Genomic DNA, 21,044 nt, shown 5'->3' with positions numbered 1-21,044 from the left:
AAAATAAGTATTCTCTAAAGGAAATATAAGATAGTGTTTGACAAATAATTCCACTAGTGTTGATATGAAGAGAAAAATGACTTAATTTTTTTTAATTGGGGAGGATGGAGCTAACTTTGTGAAGACAGTTTTCTTGCATATACATAAGTAGATTATATAATATAGAATATATAACTATAGAATATTGTATGCATTTAATTTTCCACAAGGAAAGAGATTATACTGGTTAATAATATTATACAGACAACTAAATAAAATACATTATATGCTACTATAACTTCCTTCAAGTTAACCTGAAGATGATCTGAGAAGGTCAAAACATTGTTCTGTACTTTAATTTAATTAAAGTTTTAATACCCATGCCAGCCATCTTGAGAATACAGACTGTCACCCTGGATACTGCTATTAGAAGAAACAATCATGAAAACACACAATACTCAACCTAAGAAGAAATTGTTAATTCCATGACTGATCAGTGCACAACTAATGGTCAGCTAAACTTAGTAAATTGATTAACAATGCCAGAAGTGATCAGAGCATTTTAAAAATATTGTAAGATGCCAACAAATTATAACATGAATAGGCAAATTATATTTTGGGACATGTAAGTGATGGTCCTAAGAGACATATTGTATAGTATTAGAGCAGTGGGAACCAGTCTTGTTTCTTATGGCTAGATGACAGGCAAAGTGCATCTTTGTGTGGTGATTGATAGGATAGTGAGAAAGTTTCTTTTAGTAAGAATAAAGGTGGATACTCCTCGCAACATGGGAGACCTTGAAGCCATATGTATGAATGCACTAACCTATGACTTGGTGATTGAAAACATAACAGGTAAAAGTTTGGAGGAACTAGACAGAAAGATGACTGATTAGGCATATGTAATCACCACAAATAACTTGAGGAAAGAAGGGCAAGCAAAATATCAAGCTCCTTAAAACTTCAAAAAGAACAAGGATCAACATTTCAAGGTTGGCCAAAAGATATTGATTCTGCTACCTAAAGATAACAACATACTCATCTTCCAAAGGTCAGAAAGTGGTCAACGGAATGCAATATAAAGTGAAAGTGGATGGGATGATCAAGATCTTTCATGCCACTCTGTTGAAGAGGTACTTTAAGAGGGAAAAGTTGCTTATGGATGCAATTATTGAGGTACAGATTGATATGACCATAGATATAGAAGTTTAAGGAAGTGAATTTGCTATAGAAAATGAAGACCTACTAGACATAATATCAATGGCTGGTGATGAAATATACAAGGTTGCAAACGTAAGTGAAGAATTGACTGGCAAGCAGAAAAAAGACCTGCAGAAGGAAGTGTGCCAGTACACAGATGTCTTCATGGATGAACTGGGCAAAACAAGATCAAAATGAAGCCCTACCAGATGCCCTATGCAAAGAGAGACCAACAAGGGAGTTGCAAATGTTAGTGCACTTTATATGAGAAGACATTGTGTATGAACTGAAAACAATCTTTGTGTATAGTAAAAAAATATTGTATTTTCTTTGAAGAGGGTCTTATTGTTGAATCTACAAGACAGCCTAGTATGAGAGTTTAGTTTATTTAATGATTAAATAATTGTTATTTAGTTTTCGTAACAAACGTTTAAAAGTAATCATTTTAAAGGAAATAGTTATGACAAATTTCCCTAGATGACTTGATCAGAGTGGTACATCATGTGTGTGTCTGTAATTCAGTTATTGTAATTTTACATCAGATATATGTTATTACCTTAAGTGAGTGCTGTTACATCATAGCATCTCACAGTTTGTAGAAAGTTCTATATCTCAATTGGGCAACGTGTATGTAGGTGACAGAGTGAGCACTATTTACATTACTAAAAGTAAGTTAGTGGAAGGGAAATTAGAGTGTATTATGATTGTTAGTTTAGCCATAATGGGTAATATTTTAAAGCAAGTTTCAGAGTTTAACAGAGATGAGAATAATTTGTCTTGTCAAAGGGTGTTTTTAAGGGTGTGGATTTTGACAAGAAGGAGACAATTTAAAATTTTGGATCTAACTGTGTAGTAACTTGTGATAACAAAAGTGATTTTTTTCCAATTGTGTTGTAAGAAACAGAGTAAAGGAAAATAATTTATCTTGTCAGTTGAGTTCTAAAGTAACTGAACTAGCCTATGTGGACTTATGACAAGAAAAGAGATTACTGAACCAGTAGCAAAACAACTTTTTGTACATATATTTCATTTGTTCTGAATATATTATTTTAAAACAAAGGGATTGTGTGCTGTCCATTCAACTCCTCACTAGTGCAGTGGTAAGTCTACAGATATATAACGATAAAATCAGGGGTTCAATTCCCCTCGGTGGACTCAGCAGATAGTTCGATGTGGCTTTGCTATAAGAAAAACACAAACTCAAACTGACCATTCAATGTTAAAATTTATCACCAAGAAGTTACAAATACCTACTATAAAAAGAGTTCAACACCTTCATATATACAATCCTGGTGACATCTGTGTCTTCTGCCTTCTTCCTGCAGCCTGTGTGCATTCAGTTGAGTCACAGTGAGGATGTGCTATATGAATCGAAGCTAGGAAGTTCATCATCTCTAGGGCAAGGCCATTTGGCTTTGGATTTTTATTTTCAAGGGCACCAAGACCCAAAAATTCACTGTAGGGCACTAAGGCCACAGTACACATTACGTTACTTGAAAATAAATTAGTTTCCCAGTTAGTTTAATTGATATAACATTAACTGTTTTCTCTATGGGATTGGGAAGGTGGTCATTCATTCCAGATTATACTCATCAAGTAGGTAAGTATTAACTTTAACCAATAAGGCTTAGGAAGTAACAGTACATCAGATGAGGATCAAAAAATAAGAGGTATTATGCTGATCCAAAACACCATGTGACCTTAATAGATTTCTAGTTTTTCCCTATACTGACCCCAAATGATATGACCTGAAAATCATATACAATGTGTAGGCACCTCTTTCCACTTATTAATTTTTCTAACATTAATGAAGGATCAAATAAAATCCCTGGGAGGAGAAACATTTTAAAGGTTTCCAGGATTTGACCTCTGGTGACCTTACACATCAGGAACAGGTTTCAGACATCTGTATCTACTTAGTAATTTATCTAACTTTAGTGAAGATCAGACTTACACATAAAAAATTGTATACAACCTGTATTCTTGGTTTATCCATTTGCTACTTTGTCTAAGTTTGGTAATGATTAGACAAAATCTATGAGGGGAGAAGTTTAAAGGCCTAATTTCTACAACAAAATTCAACCTCAACATGTCAGACTATTTGACCAAGCTTTATAAAAATCAGTTACACAGCCTTTGAACTGTGAAAATATTAACAGACAGACAGATAGAAATAATATTGCCATGACATAAGGTTAACATTCTGTTTCCAAACAATTCCATTACTAGTATTTTTAGCATAATTTCTAACATAAGCTAGTGCCAATAAACACTAAACTAGATTCAGGTTACAATATAGCACATGACCATAAGCTATAAATCATGTGTTGCAAAACACATTGCACAGTTTGCTGCCTTTAATTCAGCAATGGTAACCTTAGCTAGCTAATGCAGTAGGTTTAAGCCTTTTGGTGTGTGTCCACATATTTGTTGAGCTGAATTTTTGACATATCTTATTTCCTTTCACTTTGTAAATCAGACAGTAATCTCAACAGTCATGGCACTTGAAATTCTTTTAGATAGGATTAATGCAATATTAATTTGATAACTTTTTTTTTTTTACTAAACCATTTTTTGGCATTTTTAGTTTTGCAGAATTTTTCTGTGGAAGCTAAGGAATGAGAAAAAAATTCCATCATTACTAGTGTGTGTGTGTGTGTGTAATTTTGGTATCTGAAACTCCCTACTTGCAACATTTGATGTTCAGCCTGTCAGTTCACCAGTGATTTAATCAAAATTAATTTTTGTATTGGATATCTCACAATATCTAAGTTTATCTTTGTAAATTATAATTGATGAGATCCATGCCACCAATTTGCACACAATATGTCCTACTGTTTCATCCTTTACACAGAGTGAGAAATACCATAATTGATTGTGCTAATAACCTTCTAAGGTTAATAATAAACTACTACATCTTCAACATGTGCAAAATTAAGGATGAAGACTGTTTAGATGGTCTACTTTGTTAAGGAAAAAGTAATTAGGAAATTAAAGGACTGATAAAGTTCCTGGACCTGTAATAATTCTCCAAGAGTTTTGAATGAGGTTGTAAGGTTTTGAATAAGTAGATAGGGGTCAGAGGATTGAAAGTTAGCTAATGTTATATTTTTTGAGGAGAGGTGATAAAAAAAAAAATGTACAGGTAATTATAAGCATATTAGTCTTACCTCAGTGGTAGGAAAAGTTTTTTTAAAGGTTGTATATTTGTTGTGCACATTTGCTTAACACTCCTACGAAAAGTGGGGCCTAATAGGTCCCAGAGCAACTTGAAAGGTTATTAATATTAGGCTAATAATTTTGTATTTAAATGAAATTGCCATTTAAATCAATTAATGAATGGATTAACGAGATTCCCACTGTCCCTATCTACTATCTAGTGAAACCACAGCCAGGGGAACAGGCTTGGAGAAATCAGGACTAGAAATGTCTTTTCATAGGGTGTTAACAAAAATTATTTTTGGGGATAGTCTACATAATTTTACTAAGGAAAGATTTTACCTCATTAGTCTTTTGAAATTCTTTGAAGAGGTAAATATTTTGTTGATTAGGTTAAGGTTGTATCTTGATTTTCAGGAAGTGGTTGACAAAGACTTGTTTAAAATTAATGATTTGAAAAGGTGTGAGAGATAAGTTGGCTCACCAGATTGAAAGATTGCAAATTGCTGGATGGAAGAAAGCAGGGGATTGTTATAAATGGAGCTCAGTCACATTCATTTAAGGTCATAAGTGGAGTACCTACGGATTCACTGTTAGAATGTTTGCTCTTTATATTTACATGAACATTAATGACATAGATAAAGAACTGTTTTAATTTACTAATGATATTAAGGTCTGTGAGGAGGAGGATACTGTTTTACTAAAGTATTTAGATTACTTGGTTAGTTTGGCAAATGAATGGCAGGTTATTTTAAATACAATTAATGTAAGATAACACTTGTGGATTATCATCATTTAAGTTATAATTATAAATTTGATGGAAAAAAAAATTAACATTATCATGAAAGAAAAGAATTTTTGTTGTTTGTCCAGAGAACTTGCTGGAATCCAATATTCAGTTAAAGCACTATCCATTACATCTCTACTGATATTATATTTTTCATTCAAGTTACAAAGCAGCAAAAAATTCCATCATGATACTATACATTTGTTTTAAAAAAATGAAAGTTATAAGATTGGTTATGTTTAGTAGAACATTTGGTATTATATTTATAATTGTACAAAGTAAATGGAACTGTAATTTACTGAAAAGTACTGTATGAGTGTAGTATCAGCAACTTATTATTCCTTGAATCATCATGGTCACTAGTTTTGCCTGTTAAGTTCCATTTGTAATTGTATGATATATTATTGTAAAATGTCATTCAATTGATAGTTAATATTAAATGTATATAATTGTACAGGGTGGCCCATAAGTTCCTACCCATCCATATGTTATTATGTTATATTCAATAATACTAATGATGATTGGAAGACAGATGTTACCTCGGCATTTGGAACAATAACCTCTGATATGTTGAGGAAAATGTCTCACAAAACATGGGGTTGCATAATATTATGCAGTGAAAATGAGAGACAGCATAGAGATACACTGGATACATAAGATATATGGATGGGTAGGGACTTACAGGCCACTCTGTAGTTTGCTGCATCAGTTCAGTGTGAAGTTTTCTTGTTTGTATTATTTATTCACAATTCTATTAAATATTTATATATGTATGGTGAACATGTTTGTTTTTAAAAAAATGTTAGAAGACACAGCACTCTTAACATTAGTATATTACTTAAAAATAAAAACTTAAATGGTTGAACTAGAATCTGGAACTTTGTTTGTTAAGAATATTTTTTACCCAACTAACCTACTTTTCTCAAATGCCATGGACCTCATTTTTTCATTTTAATATATGAAAATTAAATTAAGCTTCTGAAGTGGTGTCTTTCTGCTTCATGTTTTTTGGTAGAAAGTGTTAAGTTAATTACACTATAGAAATGTTAAATGTGATACATTGCTTCAAAGTTAATCCAAATAGTTAAAACCAAAACATGCTGGAATGCAAATTCAACTCTGTTTGCCTGATAGATGTTATAATCTACTAAGTTATTGCACTTTGTGTTAAATCTTATTTTTATATCATTGGTTTGTGATCTTGCATTTAACTACAGAATTGCTGAGGATGAAACAGTGCAGGGTTCTCATTAAGGTCCCATAGCAAAGGGTTGTAAACTCTTGATTTTATTTTTAAGGGTTTCAGTGAGATTTTCAAGAGTTTCAAACTAATTTTCAAGTATCCCATAAGCAATATTTAATAAGCTGAAAAAAGAAAAGAGGAAAAATGCATTTTCTGGCAATGAAAAACATTTATTTACAATATGTGATACATGTTTACCTTCTGCAAATGGAAAAGACCATATTAATATTCGATGAACAGGTATTTATAATTTACTCTGCATATTGTTTCCCTGTATGAATCCAAAGTAATTTTTATGACAAGATTAAAAATACTTCATCTGAAAGTGTTCAGCTATTATTTGCATAACCCCTAAAACTTCCTAAATAAATATATATTTTTTGTTTTTTTAGAAAAATTATATGTTATTTTCTTTACCATAACTTTCTAGAAAAACTGCACATTGTAATAGTGTACATCTATTTATACCTAAATTTAATTGTTTTATGGCCCTTTAAACCTTGTTTGACTACTGTTTGCTTGGGTAAATTTTAAATCACATGACAAATGTGCAGTTTACACTATGGTACTGAATTACCTGACATTGACAACTTACAAGCATACCTCATATAAAATTAATTATTATTAATGTTTTTACAAGTTAGTTAATTTTTGTAATAATAAGTAAAGAATACACATGAAAAACAACAAATAAAGTACTTACATGGGTTATTTTTTATGCTCTCAACTGTCACTGAAATATAACCCTACTTTCTTTGTATTAATTGTACTACTGCATTAAATAATGCACCTAAGATCTTCATCAAGTATACAAGGGGTCAAGTCATGAATCTCAACAGATTCTTATGAACTTGGGACTAGGGAGTTTGGGTTAACTAAAACCATACACTGTTCATTTTAACATAAATAGATGAAATAAAAAAAACCCTATAACCTGAGCACTTTTAAAAGGTGGACCTATATTTTTCAGAAGAAAGAAAGATCCACCTTTTGAAAGCACTTCTGTTATAGGGTTTTAATTTCATCTCTATCATTTTTGAATCTACGTGTTTTTTAACATAATTAAAACTACACACACACACACAATTGCAAAAAACTATGCCATTTTGTACAAATTATCTATGAAATCATAGTGCTCAAAGCAATGCATTATTTGTTTTGATTTTTTAATCATAACTAAGTGTTTAAACCTTTTATTTTTAATTCATTCTGTACCTTTATGATGTTGTATACTTAGAATGGTTTACAGTGACAAAATTCTTTATCCATGTTTTCGGTCATTTTACCTATTTTGAATTTGTGTTTCATGATAAAAAACAACATTATTCTTGCATTGTATAATTAATGAAAATTACAACTCTATTTTTGTTCTGATTTTCAGAAATAAAAAATGTTAGCTTCAAGATCGAAACAAGAGGAACACAGAAAAAATGTTTTGAAGGTCGTGCAGGATGCATTGGAGGGTACAGTGTCTGAGGAATGGCTAATAGGTGTGGTATGTATGAAAGATGTAGGTTTGCATAATAAGAAATTCTTGGGGCAGACATTTAAATGTTTACACATTTTGAAATTTATAAATTTAATGAGAATGAATACTGTTATAAATTTCAAATATTCAAAGTTAGATACTGTACTCATTCAATTCCAGTTTCTTATCTTGATTATTATTTGTTTTCCTAACAGTATTTTTATATTTTAATAGGCTAACTTCATTAATCAGGAAGAGTATGATGACATTACCGAGGAACGCTCATTGACAAAAGTGTGTGGCTATCCTCTGTGTAAAAATCAGCTGGGAAAGGTATTACTGTTTATGTGAATAGTTAGCTTTTAGCTTTGACATACCTATAGTTGTAAACTGTAGTGTAGGACACATGTTGTGATAATTGGAATATTAAAATACTAAATATATTTTATTCAAAAGTTATTGCAGCACAAGATCACAACTTTATGAAAGTATACTATTTTTCAAGCATGTACAAAATAAAACTGAAAGAAGGTGCTACATTATACATTTAAGTTTATCTGTTTCATTTTCTTCATCTTTTATTACTTTGTATAATACTTTTTTAATATCTGCAAGTTTATTTAGTGCAGCATTAAGTCAGTGGTTTCATAATTTCGAATATGGTGCTTGCTTGCACTCACAAGATTAGCTATTCCCATTCATTGCTGCCCTCTATATGCAAACGTTTTCTTTAAGCATGCCTCAACCTTTCCCACCCTTCTTGAAATTACAAGATTCCACTATGTCTCTCACACAAATTATCCTGCTTTACATCCTCACCTGTAGGAGCAGTACAAGCTCCCTTGACACATACAACTCCCTATACTCTACTGTACCGAACCATCACTTTGATGTTTGGCAGTGTTTAAGTTTGAACGTGCTCTTTTGTGTACTTGATGCTTCGTGTTATACATTAATTTTCTCAAGAAGTTATTTTTCTATATAATTTGTTTTCATTCAACATAATTCATGCTATTTATCATTTAATTCTGTCACTTTCTTTCTGTACTTGACTTTGGTGAACCTTCTCTGTTTAATGAACTCCAAAGTTAACATTACAAATTTGATGTTATGCCAGCAACAGTGAATTTATCTGCTTTTATACATTAAGAGATTGAACCTTACATGGAAATACCTTTGTCCCCAAACATGATCCAGGTCCTACTGAGATGGCTGAGCCTGTGCAGGCTAACAAGGATTTTGTCTTTTTCTGCCTCAAGAGATTGCTGTTCCTACCCATTCCCAAACTGAGGGATCTTATAGGCCTAATTCAGTCTTTATGGTTTTGTGTCTCAGGTTTGTGATGTTTTATTCCTTTCACCTGTTTCTCAATCACTGTGTCCATGAACGATCTACTCAACCTCTTTGGTTTTCTCCCTACCCTGATATTTGGGTTATTGCAGATCAATTTGCCATGCAGTTAAACGATGGGATAAGCATGTTGTGCTCTAGAGGACTTCTGATTAGTTCACCCTTTTTTATCATTGTACAAACTATCCATTTTTAGATCAGCAGTGTTAGGTTTCTTGTTACCTATTTGGAGGTGGCTGCCAAATCAAATGTCAGTCTTAGCTATACCTGATATTCTCACCTATGCCTTACACTTACTAACTTCTTATTGTATTTTTTTATTCAATACACCTCCTATCTGAGAATTTGCACAGAAATACTGAGGAGTTTTCTGCAGATATCCTTTGCCTACTCTCCTCCACTTTAGCCTGCTTATTGCCTTTGGCTCTTGCATTACACAGATAGTTTCCTTGTTGTTGGGACCCTGTAGGTTGTAATGCCATTATTTGGTTGTTTGAAAAATAATGGCAGATTTTTATTATATTAAAATTTTAGTCATTTACAGGGATAAAAAATCTCATTTTTTATGACCTCATATATACTATTGAAAAAGTAAAGTATGAATAGAAGCTTTATTTTCAATATTTCAGACTTACAATTAATAATGGGGTGAAAAAAAGTTGCACATCGTTTTTTGCATGAATTCAAACTTGGTGATAATGCATCACAAACAGCTCACAATATCAACCAGCAAAGGAATCACCTCTGAACATGCAGTACAGCATTGGTTCTAAAAGTTTTGTAATGGAGATGTGGATTTTGATAAGGAAGGTAGAGGACTTCCTTCTGCTGTTGAAAAGTGACCAGCTGAGAACATTAGTGGAAAGATACCCACACAAAACTGTTTGAGAAATGGCACAAGAATTGGGTGTTGGCATTTTCACAATTTCAGACCATCTTGAGAAAATTGGAAAACTGAAAAAGCAGACAAATTGGTTCCACATGAACTCAGGGAAAATCAGAAAAATTTATATTTTGAACTGTGCTCTGTGCTGATTTTGTACAAAGCAATGGAAATGACCCACAACTTGATTGAATTGTTACCTGCAATGAAAAGTGAATCCTTTACAAAAACAGAAAGCAATCTGTGCAATGGCTTAACCATGACAAGACTCCAAAACACTTCTGTGAAAGCTAAATCTGTACCAGTAGAAGATTTTGGTTACTGTATGGTGGTCTGTGGCTGGCATTACAGCTTGCTCAACCAGGGTTAGAATATCACTGTAGAGGTTTACTGTCAAGAATTGGAAGAAATACACAGAAGATTGCATAAAAAAAATGCCAGCAATAGTCAGTTGAAGAGGACCAATCTTGCTTCATAATAATGCTCAGCCACATGGTGTTCAAATGACATTCTAGAAGCTCAGTGAATTGGACTATGAAACATTGCCTCATCCTCCTTATTCTCCCAGACCTGTTGTCCACTGACTTTTACTTTTTCAAGTATTTGGACAAACTTTTACAGGACAAAAGATTCAACAACAGAGCAGCAGTAGAGAATGGCTTTAAAGAAATTTTTAGTTCTAGGACTTCAAGATTTTATTATCAGAGCATAAATAATCTTGTTTCTTGTAGGCAAAAGTGTGTAGATTCACTTGGTTTTTAGTTTGATTAATAAAGTTGCTTTTGATTTTTTTACTTATTAAAATTAAAATATATGATTTGTCATTATTTTTTGATCAGTCACACAGCCTGGGTCATTTACCCTCAATATTTACATGTGAAACCCATTTCTGAGTTGTTATCTTTTTGATATGGCTCTAGAAACTGTCAAACCTTTGGTGACATCAGTCCACCAACAATCCACCATTACAAGTGTTGTAGTCCATTTGTCTCAGTCAGAGCCTCATGTGCCTGCATTTCCCATTTCCCAGCCCTTACTTGTTTTTTCTACTCGGGGTACTTATTCTTGTTGCCTTCCTTGACAGCACTCTCCCTCCCCAGTACTGTGTGCCTGTTGGGGTCATGGCAGGTCAAGATTGATCATTTCTGCTATTCATTCATTCATGATCAAGGGGTACTTTAGGTTCTGTCAGAAGGATTTGTTTTCCAATTTCTTCCCAATGTGTGGTTTTTCCTCTTCCTGTTCCCTCCCTCCCTTCTTGATATCCTGTGACCAGTCAACATCTGTCAGAAGTCATTTGTGAATTGCTCTTGCAGTAGACAATCAAACCTATTTCCAATCCTTTTAGTAATTTTTATTCTGACCTTTTCATTGTCCCCAAGAAAACCAGCTAGTAATCAATTTACCTTGCCCTAGCCAATTTTTATTGCTACACTGAGATGGACATTTTCACCAGGTTTGTAGGTGACAAAAATGGATATCTCCATTATATACCAATATCACCTCATTCTCATCTTTATCATCAGTTTGTCCATCATTGGGTGGTTTACCAATTTACCTTCATACTTTTTGTTTTGTTGAATAGCCCATGCTTTAGCATATCATCTCTATGCTCTGGAGCTGCAATTTCATTATTGCATGGACAGTTAGCTTCTGCTGGCTCATTCTAAACAGGAGTCAAGACAGCTTGGGTGGGCTGGTGGATCAAATTGGAGGAGTCCCTTCTCAGAACCACCCAATATCTTGTCAGTTGAGCATTGCCTTCTTTTTTACAACTTTGGTCAATGAAACTATAGGTTTACCATACCTTCTTGGCTTATTCACTTACTGCTCATGAGGTTCTATTACTTTGGAGGATGTAGTTTTCCATGAGATCACTGTTCTCTCTTGATTGTGCCCATGTGAGATCCCTTCAATGAGCATTTCGCAAAAGATGGAACCTTGTTTGGTATTGTCTTTTTCACATCATTTCTTTTCCTTCTCTGTAAGATGACCTGCACTGGTGGCTGGACAAAGCCTTTATATCAGCAGGCAAGTTGTTTACTCCCCTTTGTCTGGATCTACGTCTTTTTGTGGATGTATCATTTAGAGATGGGATGCATGGATCAATCACAAGTGGAGTATGGGACTCCTTTCCACTTTTTAGTTTCAAGCTGTTGGAGTGGTTGATTGTGGAGGCACCTTGCCAAATGTGTTCCACGTGATAACCATTCAGTTTGAGAGTGGGGCAGTGTTGTTCTGCTGGTGTAGGTAACATAATATCCTCCTATTTGTGATAACCAATACAACAGTATGGGATGTCAGAATGTATTTAATCCCTTTGATAGGGAATCTTCATCTTACCCTCTTGTGGATGTTGGTGCCCCATGAGGAAGTTTTAGATTAGAATAAACCAATCAACATAAGTCCTCACATGAGTTCAGGTTTCCCATGTTCCTTAATTTCCTACATCTGCCTTGTTCATCACAGCTGTGGTGTATAGGATTGTTATGGTTCTGTCATTTACTATCCCTCATTCTTTTCTTACAAGGATGTTATTGACATTTAGATGGTCTTGGCTTGTGCTATTCTGGGGGAACTGATTATATGTGATGGATATATTTTCAATACCAGATGTGAAGTTCCCAAATTAACAGCTTAGAGATAATCCTTGTATCATGCTCAGGAGTCAGAGTGGTTTTTAATCTCTGGTTCATGAGTTTGAGGTGAAGACTGTATGTTTCTCACCATATCCACACATGGATGTTGGTATCCTGCGAGGGGATTTTGGATAGAGTTGACTTACTGAGTATGGTTGGCTGTATCCTAGCCATTCTACAACCAGGGGTCATCCTTCTTTACCCTCCTTTCTTATTGTTGGATTGAGTTATAAAATCTTTTTGTGGTAAGGATCATTTTATCTCCACTCATTTTTTGCCATTATACTTTACACATTCCACAAGCAGGTAGAGTACACCTGGTCCAGAAGTTGTGTGGTTTCTGATCTTTGGATCTGAATCTCTTATTCTCAGAGGTATGTTTCTGATGCTTTTGGGAGGTACTTCTGTTTTTTCCTCACACCAGTTTCCCCTTCTGAATATGAGATTCTAGCTAATATTGTGAGAATAAATAAGTATCCTACTGGAAGCTATAATTTTCCTATACTGGAAATGCAATTCTGATGAGAACTTACCTTTTCTCACACTTTACCATCCTTCCTCCCAATTCTTTTTCAGTGCTGATGTTTGCTGTCAAATTTCAAAGTGCTAGTTCAGTTGGAGAGTATATAGGGCATTTTATTCATCACATGATTATGCCCTGCTCCTATTGGTGAGGATGTGATGCATGATGATTTGTATGAGAGATATATTGGAACCTTGCAATTCCAGTAGTGGGGAGCAGAAGGCTTCTGGAATATGTAAATACAAAGTTTGCATATAGAAGGCAGCACTCAACAGGAGTAGCTAATCTTGTGAAGAGATGTAAGTACCTGTCTGAAATACATTTCCAGTGTAGGAAAATTACAATATTTTTTTTGTTTCTTCCTGAAGTAAGTGGTCCGTTAAATATGTGTGTACAAAATGTATGAAATTCTTTACTTTATATTAAAAATGCATTTATTGTTAAGAAATAATTAGAAGTATACCATGGTTGTTTTGCAGATAATTTTTCAAACATTATTTTAGAATTACACTTTATAGTTTTTCTTTTTAATTACAGCTTCCATCTCAAAAATACCACATTTCACTGAAGACAAAAAAAGTATATGACATAACAGAGAGGAAGGTAATTTTTATCTATATAAAACTGTGTGTGTGTCTTGCAAGGTTTTTCTGTATACAGACATCCATATTTTGCAACACTCGTAGGTTTTCTCTTGATTGTACCCTTTGTTTTTGTTAGAATATTTCATTTTTGTCCATACATAACCTGTTACCAGAATGTCTGCTCACATTTGGAAAAATAACTCAACTATTGAATTAGGTTCTTTATGATAAGACTTAAGTTTAAGTATTTTGATACCAAAGTAAATTTGGGTTTACTTTTGTTATTGCTTTTACTACATTCAACATAATTGTGATATGAAGTTTGTAAATGATTTATAATGCTATTACTATGTTGTTAAGATATGTAAGAATTGTAAAAGCACATCTGCTAAAAAGAAGCACCAGATAAAATAAAGATACACAAGTGAATGAATCTTTTATACAATTATTGAAATGATTTATCATTAGGTTTATAATTGGTGACTTTGTCTTGTAATTTTGTCTTATGTTTCTGTCTGTACACTTGTTTGAGATAAATTATAGCAACCACAGAAATTAAAACAAAGTTGATGTTAAAAAAATGTTAAAGAAAAATTAATAATTGCAATATCTAAAAAGCAGGAAATAGAAGGAATATACTGTAAAATAGTTTTCAAGGTATTATACCTGTGATTAATGTTGGAATGTGGGTACAATAGTTCAAAAAGTAATTACTTTTACGTCTTATTTGTTCTGCAGTTATAGCCTAATACAATTTTCATGGACTGTTATTTTTAAGCTGGCAAAAAAACAAAATGGTGTAATAACACATTTATCTTGTATTGCTCTTCAAAAAGATAAAATATTATTAACATAGTTTAATTATTAGTCAATTTATTCTGTTAAGCAAAATTTTTTAATGGTACTTCATATAATAATGGACTCATTATAGAACAGTATGACAGCTATTTTCTGCACAGTAGTTGTGCTAATTAAATTGATCAACTAACTGTGCCAGTTTGTTTGTGTTTTGGATTTTCTTCAAAGCTACATGAGGGCTATCTGTACTAGCCGTCCCTAATTTAGCAGTGTAAGACTAGAGGGAAGGCAGCTAGTCATCACCATCCACTGCCAACTTTTGGGTTACTCTTTTACCAATGAATAATGGGATTGACCGTCACATTACAATGCCTCCATGGCTGTTTGGTGTGATGGGGATTCGAACTCGCGACCCTCAGATTATAACTTAAATGTTTTAACCAACCTGACCATGCTGGGCCCAAACTGTGCCAGCCTCCCAACTTTTCATCTAATGAAGAGATTGAAAGTTGACACAAGATATTTTTTTAATTCTTGAAATACTGTTATGTAGATTGTATCTAAACAATTAAAATAATAAAGTGTGGGTATGTGTGGAAAGATTTTTGAACTTCATAAATCATACAAAAAATAAATTAGGAGTAGGAAAGTACAAAGAACTTCATTGTATATATGTGTGTAAAGTTTGTTAAAGTTCTCTAAGCTATACAAAAATGAAATTTGGAGTAGGAAAATATGGGTGACATCACCATATGCATAAAACAGTGATTCTCAACCCGTGTGCCATGAGAGATTGGCAGCTCTGCTGCAGTGTTTTTGAAACACATTCAACTTTCTTGGGATTTTACAAGTGAGTTGAACACATCAGTTAATAAAAGCTATTATAGAGACACTCTGAAACCTTCCAAAATATTTGATGGTTTTCATTGAACTCGAGCACTGAGAAGTTCAAACTTAAATTTCATTCTTGACTGCAGCAGTTCAACTGTTAAGTTTAATTGTGGCACAATAAGTGCTTCGTACATCATAAATGATGCATCAAACAATCAAACTGCTTTCTGGAACGCGTTCTCATTCTGCGGTAAGCTACAGCAACTACACTGTAGGTAGGAATTTTATATCAACTGCAGAACTTCCTGTTTATTGTGTATATATTAGCTTTATCATTTATCCATGGAAAATATTTAAGTAAGTCTGGCGCTGCAAAGGAGAATGTGTTGAATCAAACGAAAGTACAAAAACGAATACATCAAATACGGTTTTATCACTTTAGGATCAGAACATTCTAAATTACCATTCTGCTTTCTCTGCAATGCAGCTCTATCAAACGAGGTGCTTGTTCCTAGCAAACTAAAGAGACATTTGGAAACAAAACATTCAGCTGTGAAGGATAAACCAAAAGAATACTTCAAGAATCTAGCAACTCAACAATATGAACAGTCAAGGAAGCTTGTGAACTACATGAAGCTGCCCGAAATAAGGATTAATTGCAAGTTATAAGGTTGCTCAATTGATGGCAAATTGCAAGAAAGAGCATACAGAGGCCTAATTAGTCATTGTATCTGCGTTAGCAATCATCGTTGAAACTATGCTTGGAATGGAAGCTGCCAGAAAGGTTAAGCAAGTTCCATTGTCCAATGACAATTTTTTGCAGAATTGTAGACTTATCATTGGATTTGAAGGATCAAGTTTGCGAACACTTTGAAGTGCCTGAAGATGAATTGTCTCTGCTATGGTCTCTTCAGGTTGATGAATCTACTGACATTAGTGGAAAAGCTCAAGTTCTGGCTATTGTTTGATTCATAAAAGATGGAAAAATCATAAATGAATACCTTATTTTGCAAAGATTTAAAAAGTACAGCAAAAGGCTAAGACATTTTCGAGTTGGTGAATGAAAACATTTTGCTCTTCAAATTACATTGGAATAACTGTGTCAATGTTTGCACAGATGGCTGTCCTTCAATGCAAGGAAAAAAGAAGGGATTCGTCACTTGGTGCACCAACAAAATCCAAACATTAGGATTGTTCACTGCATGATTCACAGAGAGGCGCTCGCCTCCAAATCTTTGCCAAAAGACTTGCAGTCTGTTATGAATCAAGTTATTCAAGTGGTGAATTTCATCAAGTCTTGGCGATTTCAATCTTGACTTTTCTCTCTTCTCTGTGAGGTGATGGATTCAGACTACAAAAAGCTATTGTATCACTCTCAAGTTTGATGGCTTTTGAAAGGAAAGGTGTTAAAAGCATCTTGTCCAACTAAAAACTGAAGTAATTTCTTTCTTGGAGGTTGAGGAAGCAGGTTTTCAATTTTCTTTTCTTGATGAGATCTGGTGGCTGAAGATTCAATTTCTCTCTGACTTGTTTGACAAATTAAACTCTCTGAACTTAAGTCTCCAAGGACCATCTGAAAACATTATTACTGCAATGTCCAAACTGAAGGCCTTCGATGAAAAGGTGATGCTGTGGAAGAATAAGATCTTGAAAGGAGTCCTTGATTGTTTTCCTTCTGTTAATGAATGTCTGTCAAAGAAGAAAATTATTACTCAAATTTTGAACACATTAAGCGACCTACAGTCCTCACTGAAACATTACTTCCGATCACTTGCTGTCGACAAATATAACTGGGTGACCTATCCATGTGGAATCAGCAAGACAACAAATCTTACAACTGAGGAGGAAGAACAGCTCATTGATTTACGAAATGACAAATTTTATCAGTCATTGTTTCCCAAAAAGAGTTTGGATGAAATTTGGATCTCCATTAAAAATTCATATCTTGCAATCAGTTCAAAAGCAGTTGAAATTCTGCTTTCATTTGTATCTTTGTGATTTTGCAAAATTGGATTTTCAGCATTGACTGAAATTAAAGCCAGAAAGAGAGTCTTTTTACAGCTTGTTTTTCTACTGTAGAGCCTCACTTTAATTTGATTTGCTCTCAAAAGCAGGCACAAGCGTCACATTGAAAACATATATAAAAATAAAAAGTTTTGATTTTTCTGCTATACCATAAAATCATTAAAAAGCCTTAGAATGACACTCATGGCCAAAGCAAGCAATATTAATGTCATCTGCACATTGACAATACTATCGTTATAAGGCTTTTTAAGTTAACTCTTCTGTGTTATGTGTATCTAAACGTGATGCACAATGACATTATTATCGCTTGCTTTCACCATGATTTTCACTCTAAGGCTTTTAACGCTTGCTGTATAACATGTACCTAAAAAAATTTTTAAGGCTTTCCAGGTGTGCTGCAAAAATTTTCAGATTGTTTTAGTGTGCTGCAAGTCAGAAAAGGTTGAGAACCACTGGCATAGAAGAAAGGTGGATTTAGATTGTATTGTTAATTACAGTGGGTAAAATATTTGGGGAATATCGGTTTTCAAAGCCCCTATCACAGACAGCAATTTTTGTTAAGGTTTTGTGTGTGAATTCTTCATTTCTTTATAGAGAATTAGACTACTGGTACCATCATCCTCTTGAGTTTTAATATTTGCCTTTGATACTTTGGTGCTAGATCTCGTGTTTCTTACTTATCATTTTTGACGACACTATTTGGCTCAAAGTGTCTTTTTAGCTAGATATGTTTATTGGGTATAGCCTGTTATGGAAGAGGTTTAATGTCGGGAAGCCTCTCACAGTCATTGGATTAATGCAGAACTCATATATATCTAACATCATACACGAGTGGTCTAGGCAGGTCACTTAAGTGTTTCAATTGCTTTAAATACACAACATTCTCTTTGCTTTGTATGTTTTATGCAGTCAAATACAAATGCATAACCAACAAAATAGTTTGTATGAAAAGCTTGAACATTCCCTTAAAATGTTTTCATAAGCATTTATAACCTGAAATAATTTTTTTTTTAATATTAAGAGCTTAAGTGAAATATAACTTTTAGTTTCAAAATGATTTAGCTACTTATTTTTATATAACATTTGATTAATTTACTTAATAGAGAAAACTGTTGTTTAGTTCAAAATATTTAATCAGATATTTTAATACATTTTGCTAGTATCATTGACACATCTAATTCTCATTGGCATACAGTTTTAAACAGTTGATATTTGTAATGCACTTTCAATAAAATAATCAACAGTCTTCATGCAAGTGATATTTAATTGAAAATTATCTAAAAATTCTTTGAGCAAATTTTAGCATGTTTGCTCTGTGACTTTCCTTTTTGAATATGCTTCAACTTTTTCTATTTTTCATTATGGGAAATATTACATCAGGGTTATTTTTTCAACAGAGTATAGCATAGTGGAACATGGCAGATTTTTTTTCTCCATGTAAGTCTCTTGCCTTCGTCAGCTATTCATACTGTTTATTTGCCATTATTTCAAGTAATCCTCCACTCGTACAGGTGCTGCCATGCCTTGAAAGTGTTCTATTGAAAAAATACACAAATGTGGAAAAATCAAGTATTTACTGTAATTATAAAGTGCAAATGGGTTTAGTTACAAATTGACTTGCAATGACACATTTAAAGCACAGTGAGCATAGTATTCTAAGTGTGATGTTCATTATAATGATTCTTAATTATCACCAAAACAATTTTTTGATTTTTGTAAGTGTATAAAAATCATGCACTTTCTAATAAACACCTGTAAGTCTGGTGGCAGTGAAAATGGTTGGGTAGGAACATATTAAGATTTAAGAATATTTATTTCTGGAAGCTAGTTAAGTAACAATAGTTGTTTATGTTGAACATCCCTTATTTTCTAAAAATTATTAAATCTAAAATGGTACTTTAGAAAATAATAGTTACAGCTTCTGAAAGCATTCTGATGCTCATAATATCTCATATACCAGTAATGGTGCTAGTGTATCAGCTGATTGTACAGTTTACTGCTTTCCTTATAGATTTTAATTTTGTAGTGTACTGATTTTTTAATATTAATTAGTGTATTTCAGGTTCATTTGTTGTACTAGGTGGTCTTTCTTTGTGTATATGTTACTTTGAACTATTTTAGTTCTGGTATGCAAAGTTACCTATATTGTGAATGTATAATTCATTTTGACTTTAGAATATTTTATTATTTCTTATTTGCTCTAAAAGGTAATAGCTTTAATAATGCTCTATTTTTGTTTTTTATATTTTCTAAAATTCTGAATGTTGATAAAATGTAATGTTTTTACTTCATAAATCTTATTGTAAATTTAATCTCCCTGAATTTAATAATAAGGATAAAATGAAAACAAATTCATAAAGCTATTTATCTTTCTGACCTCAAACAGCTATTACCTTATACATAAATACTGTGGAGTTTCCTGCATATGCAACAGGCCTTGAAAACCTTCCATCCTTATACACATGTGTATTGCACCAGCCTATGATGTAATTGTCATTACTCTGTAATATCCACCAAAAAAAAAGTGATGTGACCCCTTTGTATGGTAATCCATGTGACCACTAACACATGGTCAGTCAATTTTGCTATTCACAAAAGAATAATCCAAGAGTTGGCAGTGGGTAGTGATGACTACCTGCCTTTCACTGCTAAGTTAGGGAGGGTTAGCACAAATAGCCATCTTGAAGCTTTGCACAATATTTAAACCAAACAAACAAATCTGCTTGTTACACTTTTGTTCCATCTAACTTATTTGATCTTCATTTTCTCCAGCTATCATATTTCTGCTTTTGGCTACTTTAACTAATTATGTTTGCAATTTCATCCATTTCGCATATTCTTTAGATGAATCTAACCATATCTTTTTTGTATTTTCTCCCACCGGTTTTGGCATGTCACAAGCTTTCTTGTCTTTATTCATCACTGGCCTTTGGACTAAGTCTTACAGGCTCATGTGGACTACATCTAACATATTTATCTTTAGTTGCTTATGTTGTTGGGCAATTTCCTTTGCTTCTGGTTTTCAAATCCCTCCAGTTTACCCAGAGGATGTAGGGTGGTGAGTTTTGCCTGTTGTGTTATTCAGTCATTTCCATATCATTCTTACTTTTCACAGCATTTTCATTTCTGTACCAAGATTTATTGAATGTATTCTAACACGCTGCAATATTATAAAAAAAAAAAGCAAAAGACTCATTAAATGTTACATGGAGAATTACACCCTTCTTTTCTTACACCTGTGTGTGATGCCACCTGAACTTTCTCAGTGGTTTATGCTGCCTCATGATCACAGGGAATATTTACCTAAACTCTGCAATGAGTAGGGGAGAATGGAAGGTTTTAAACCAATCCACCTTTGCTTAGTGCACTCTGTTGAAATGGGAATTATGTCAAGACTGTTTTGTGACAATATATATAAATATATATTTGTAATGGACATGACCATTCACAAATGCCTTTTACAAAACCAACAATGGACAATGTGAATTGCAGTTTTGATCCTTACACCTTGCTCATTCAAACTGTCTATAGTTGTAATAATCTATTGCATTGTCTTTCAGTGGGGATTCAGCATC

At 33.3% G+C, this 21,044-nt stretch overlaps 1 protein-coding gene across 5 annotated transcripts in view; it reads left to right on the top strand.

Moving 5' to 3' along the window:
• LOC143241061 (putative RNA polymerase II subunit B1 CTD phosphatase RPAP2) overlaps nucleotides 1-21,044 on the top strand; it is a 51,736-nt gene that overhangs the window by 9,504 nt on the left and 21,188 nt on the right. For all 5 annotated transcript variants that reach the window (XM_076484535.1, XM_076484536.1, XM_076484538.1 and 2 more), the window contains exons 2-4: nucleotides 7,750-7,863; nucleotides 8,071-8,169; nucleotides 13,769-13,834. In XM_076484535.1, the coding sequence (XP_076340650.1) occupies nucleotides 7,759-7,863; nucleotides 8,071-8,169; nucleotides 13,769-13,834 (270 nt within the window). In that variant the 5' untranslated portion in view covers nucleotides 7,750-7,758. The remainder of the gene's footprint in view (nucleotides 1-7,749; nucleotides 7,864-8,070; nucleotides 8,170-13,768; nucleotides 13,835-21,044) is intronic.

This window comes from Tachypleus tridentatus, chromosome 13 (genome assembly GCF_004210375.1).
Source record: "Tachypleus tridentatus isolate NWPU-2018 chromosome 13, ASM421037v1, whole genome shotgun sequence".
NCBI classification, from domain to species: domain Eukaryota; kingdom Metazoa; phylum Arthropoda; class Merostomata; order Xiphosura; family Limulidae; genus Tachypleus; species Tachypleus tridentatus.
This window is presented reverse-complemented; position numbering and strand designations above follow the sequence as displayed.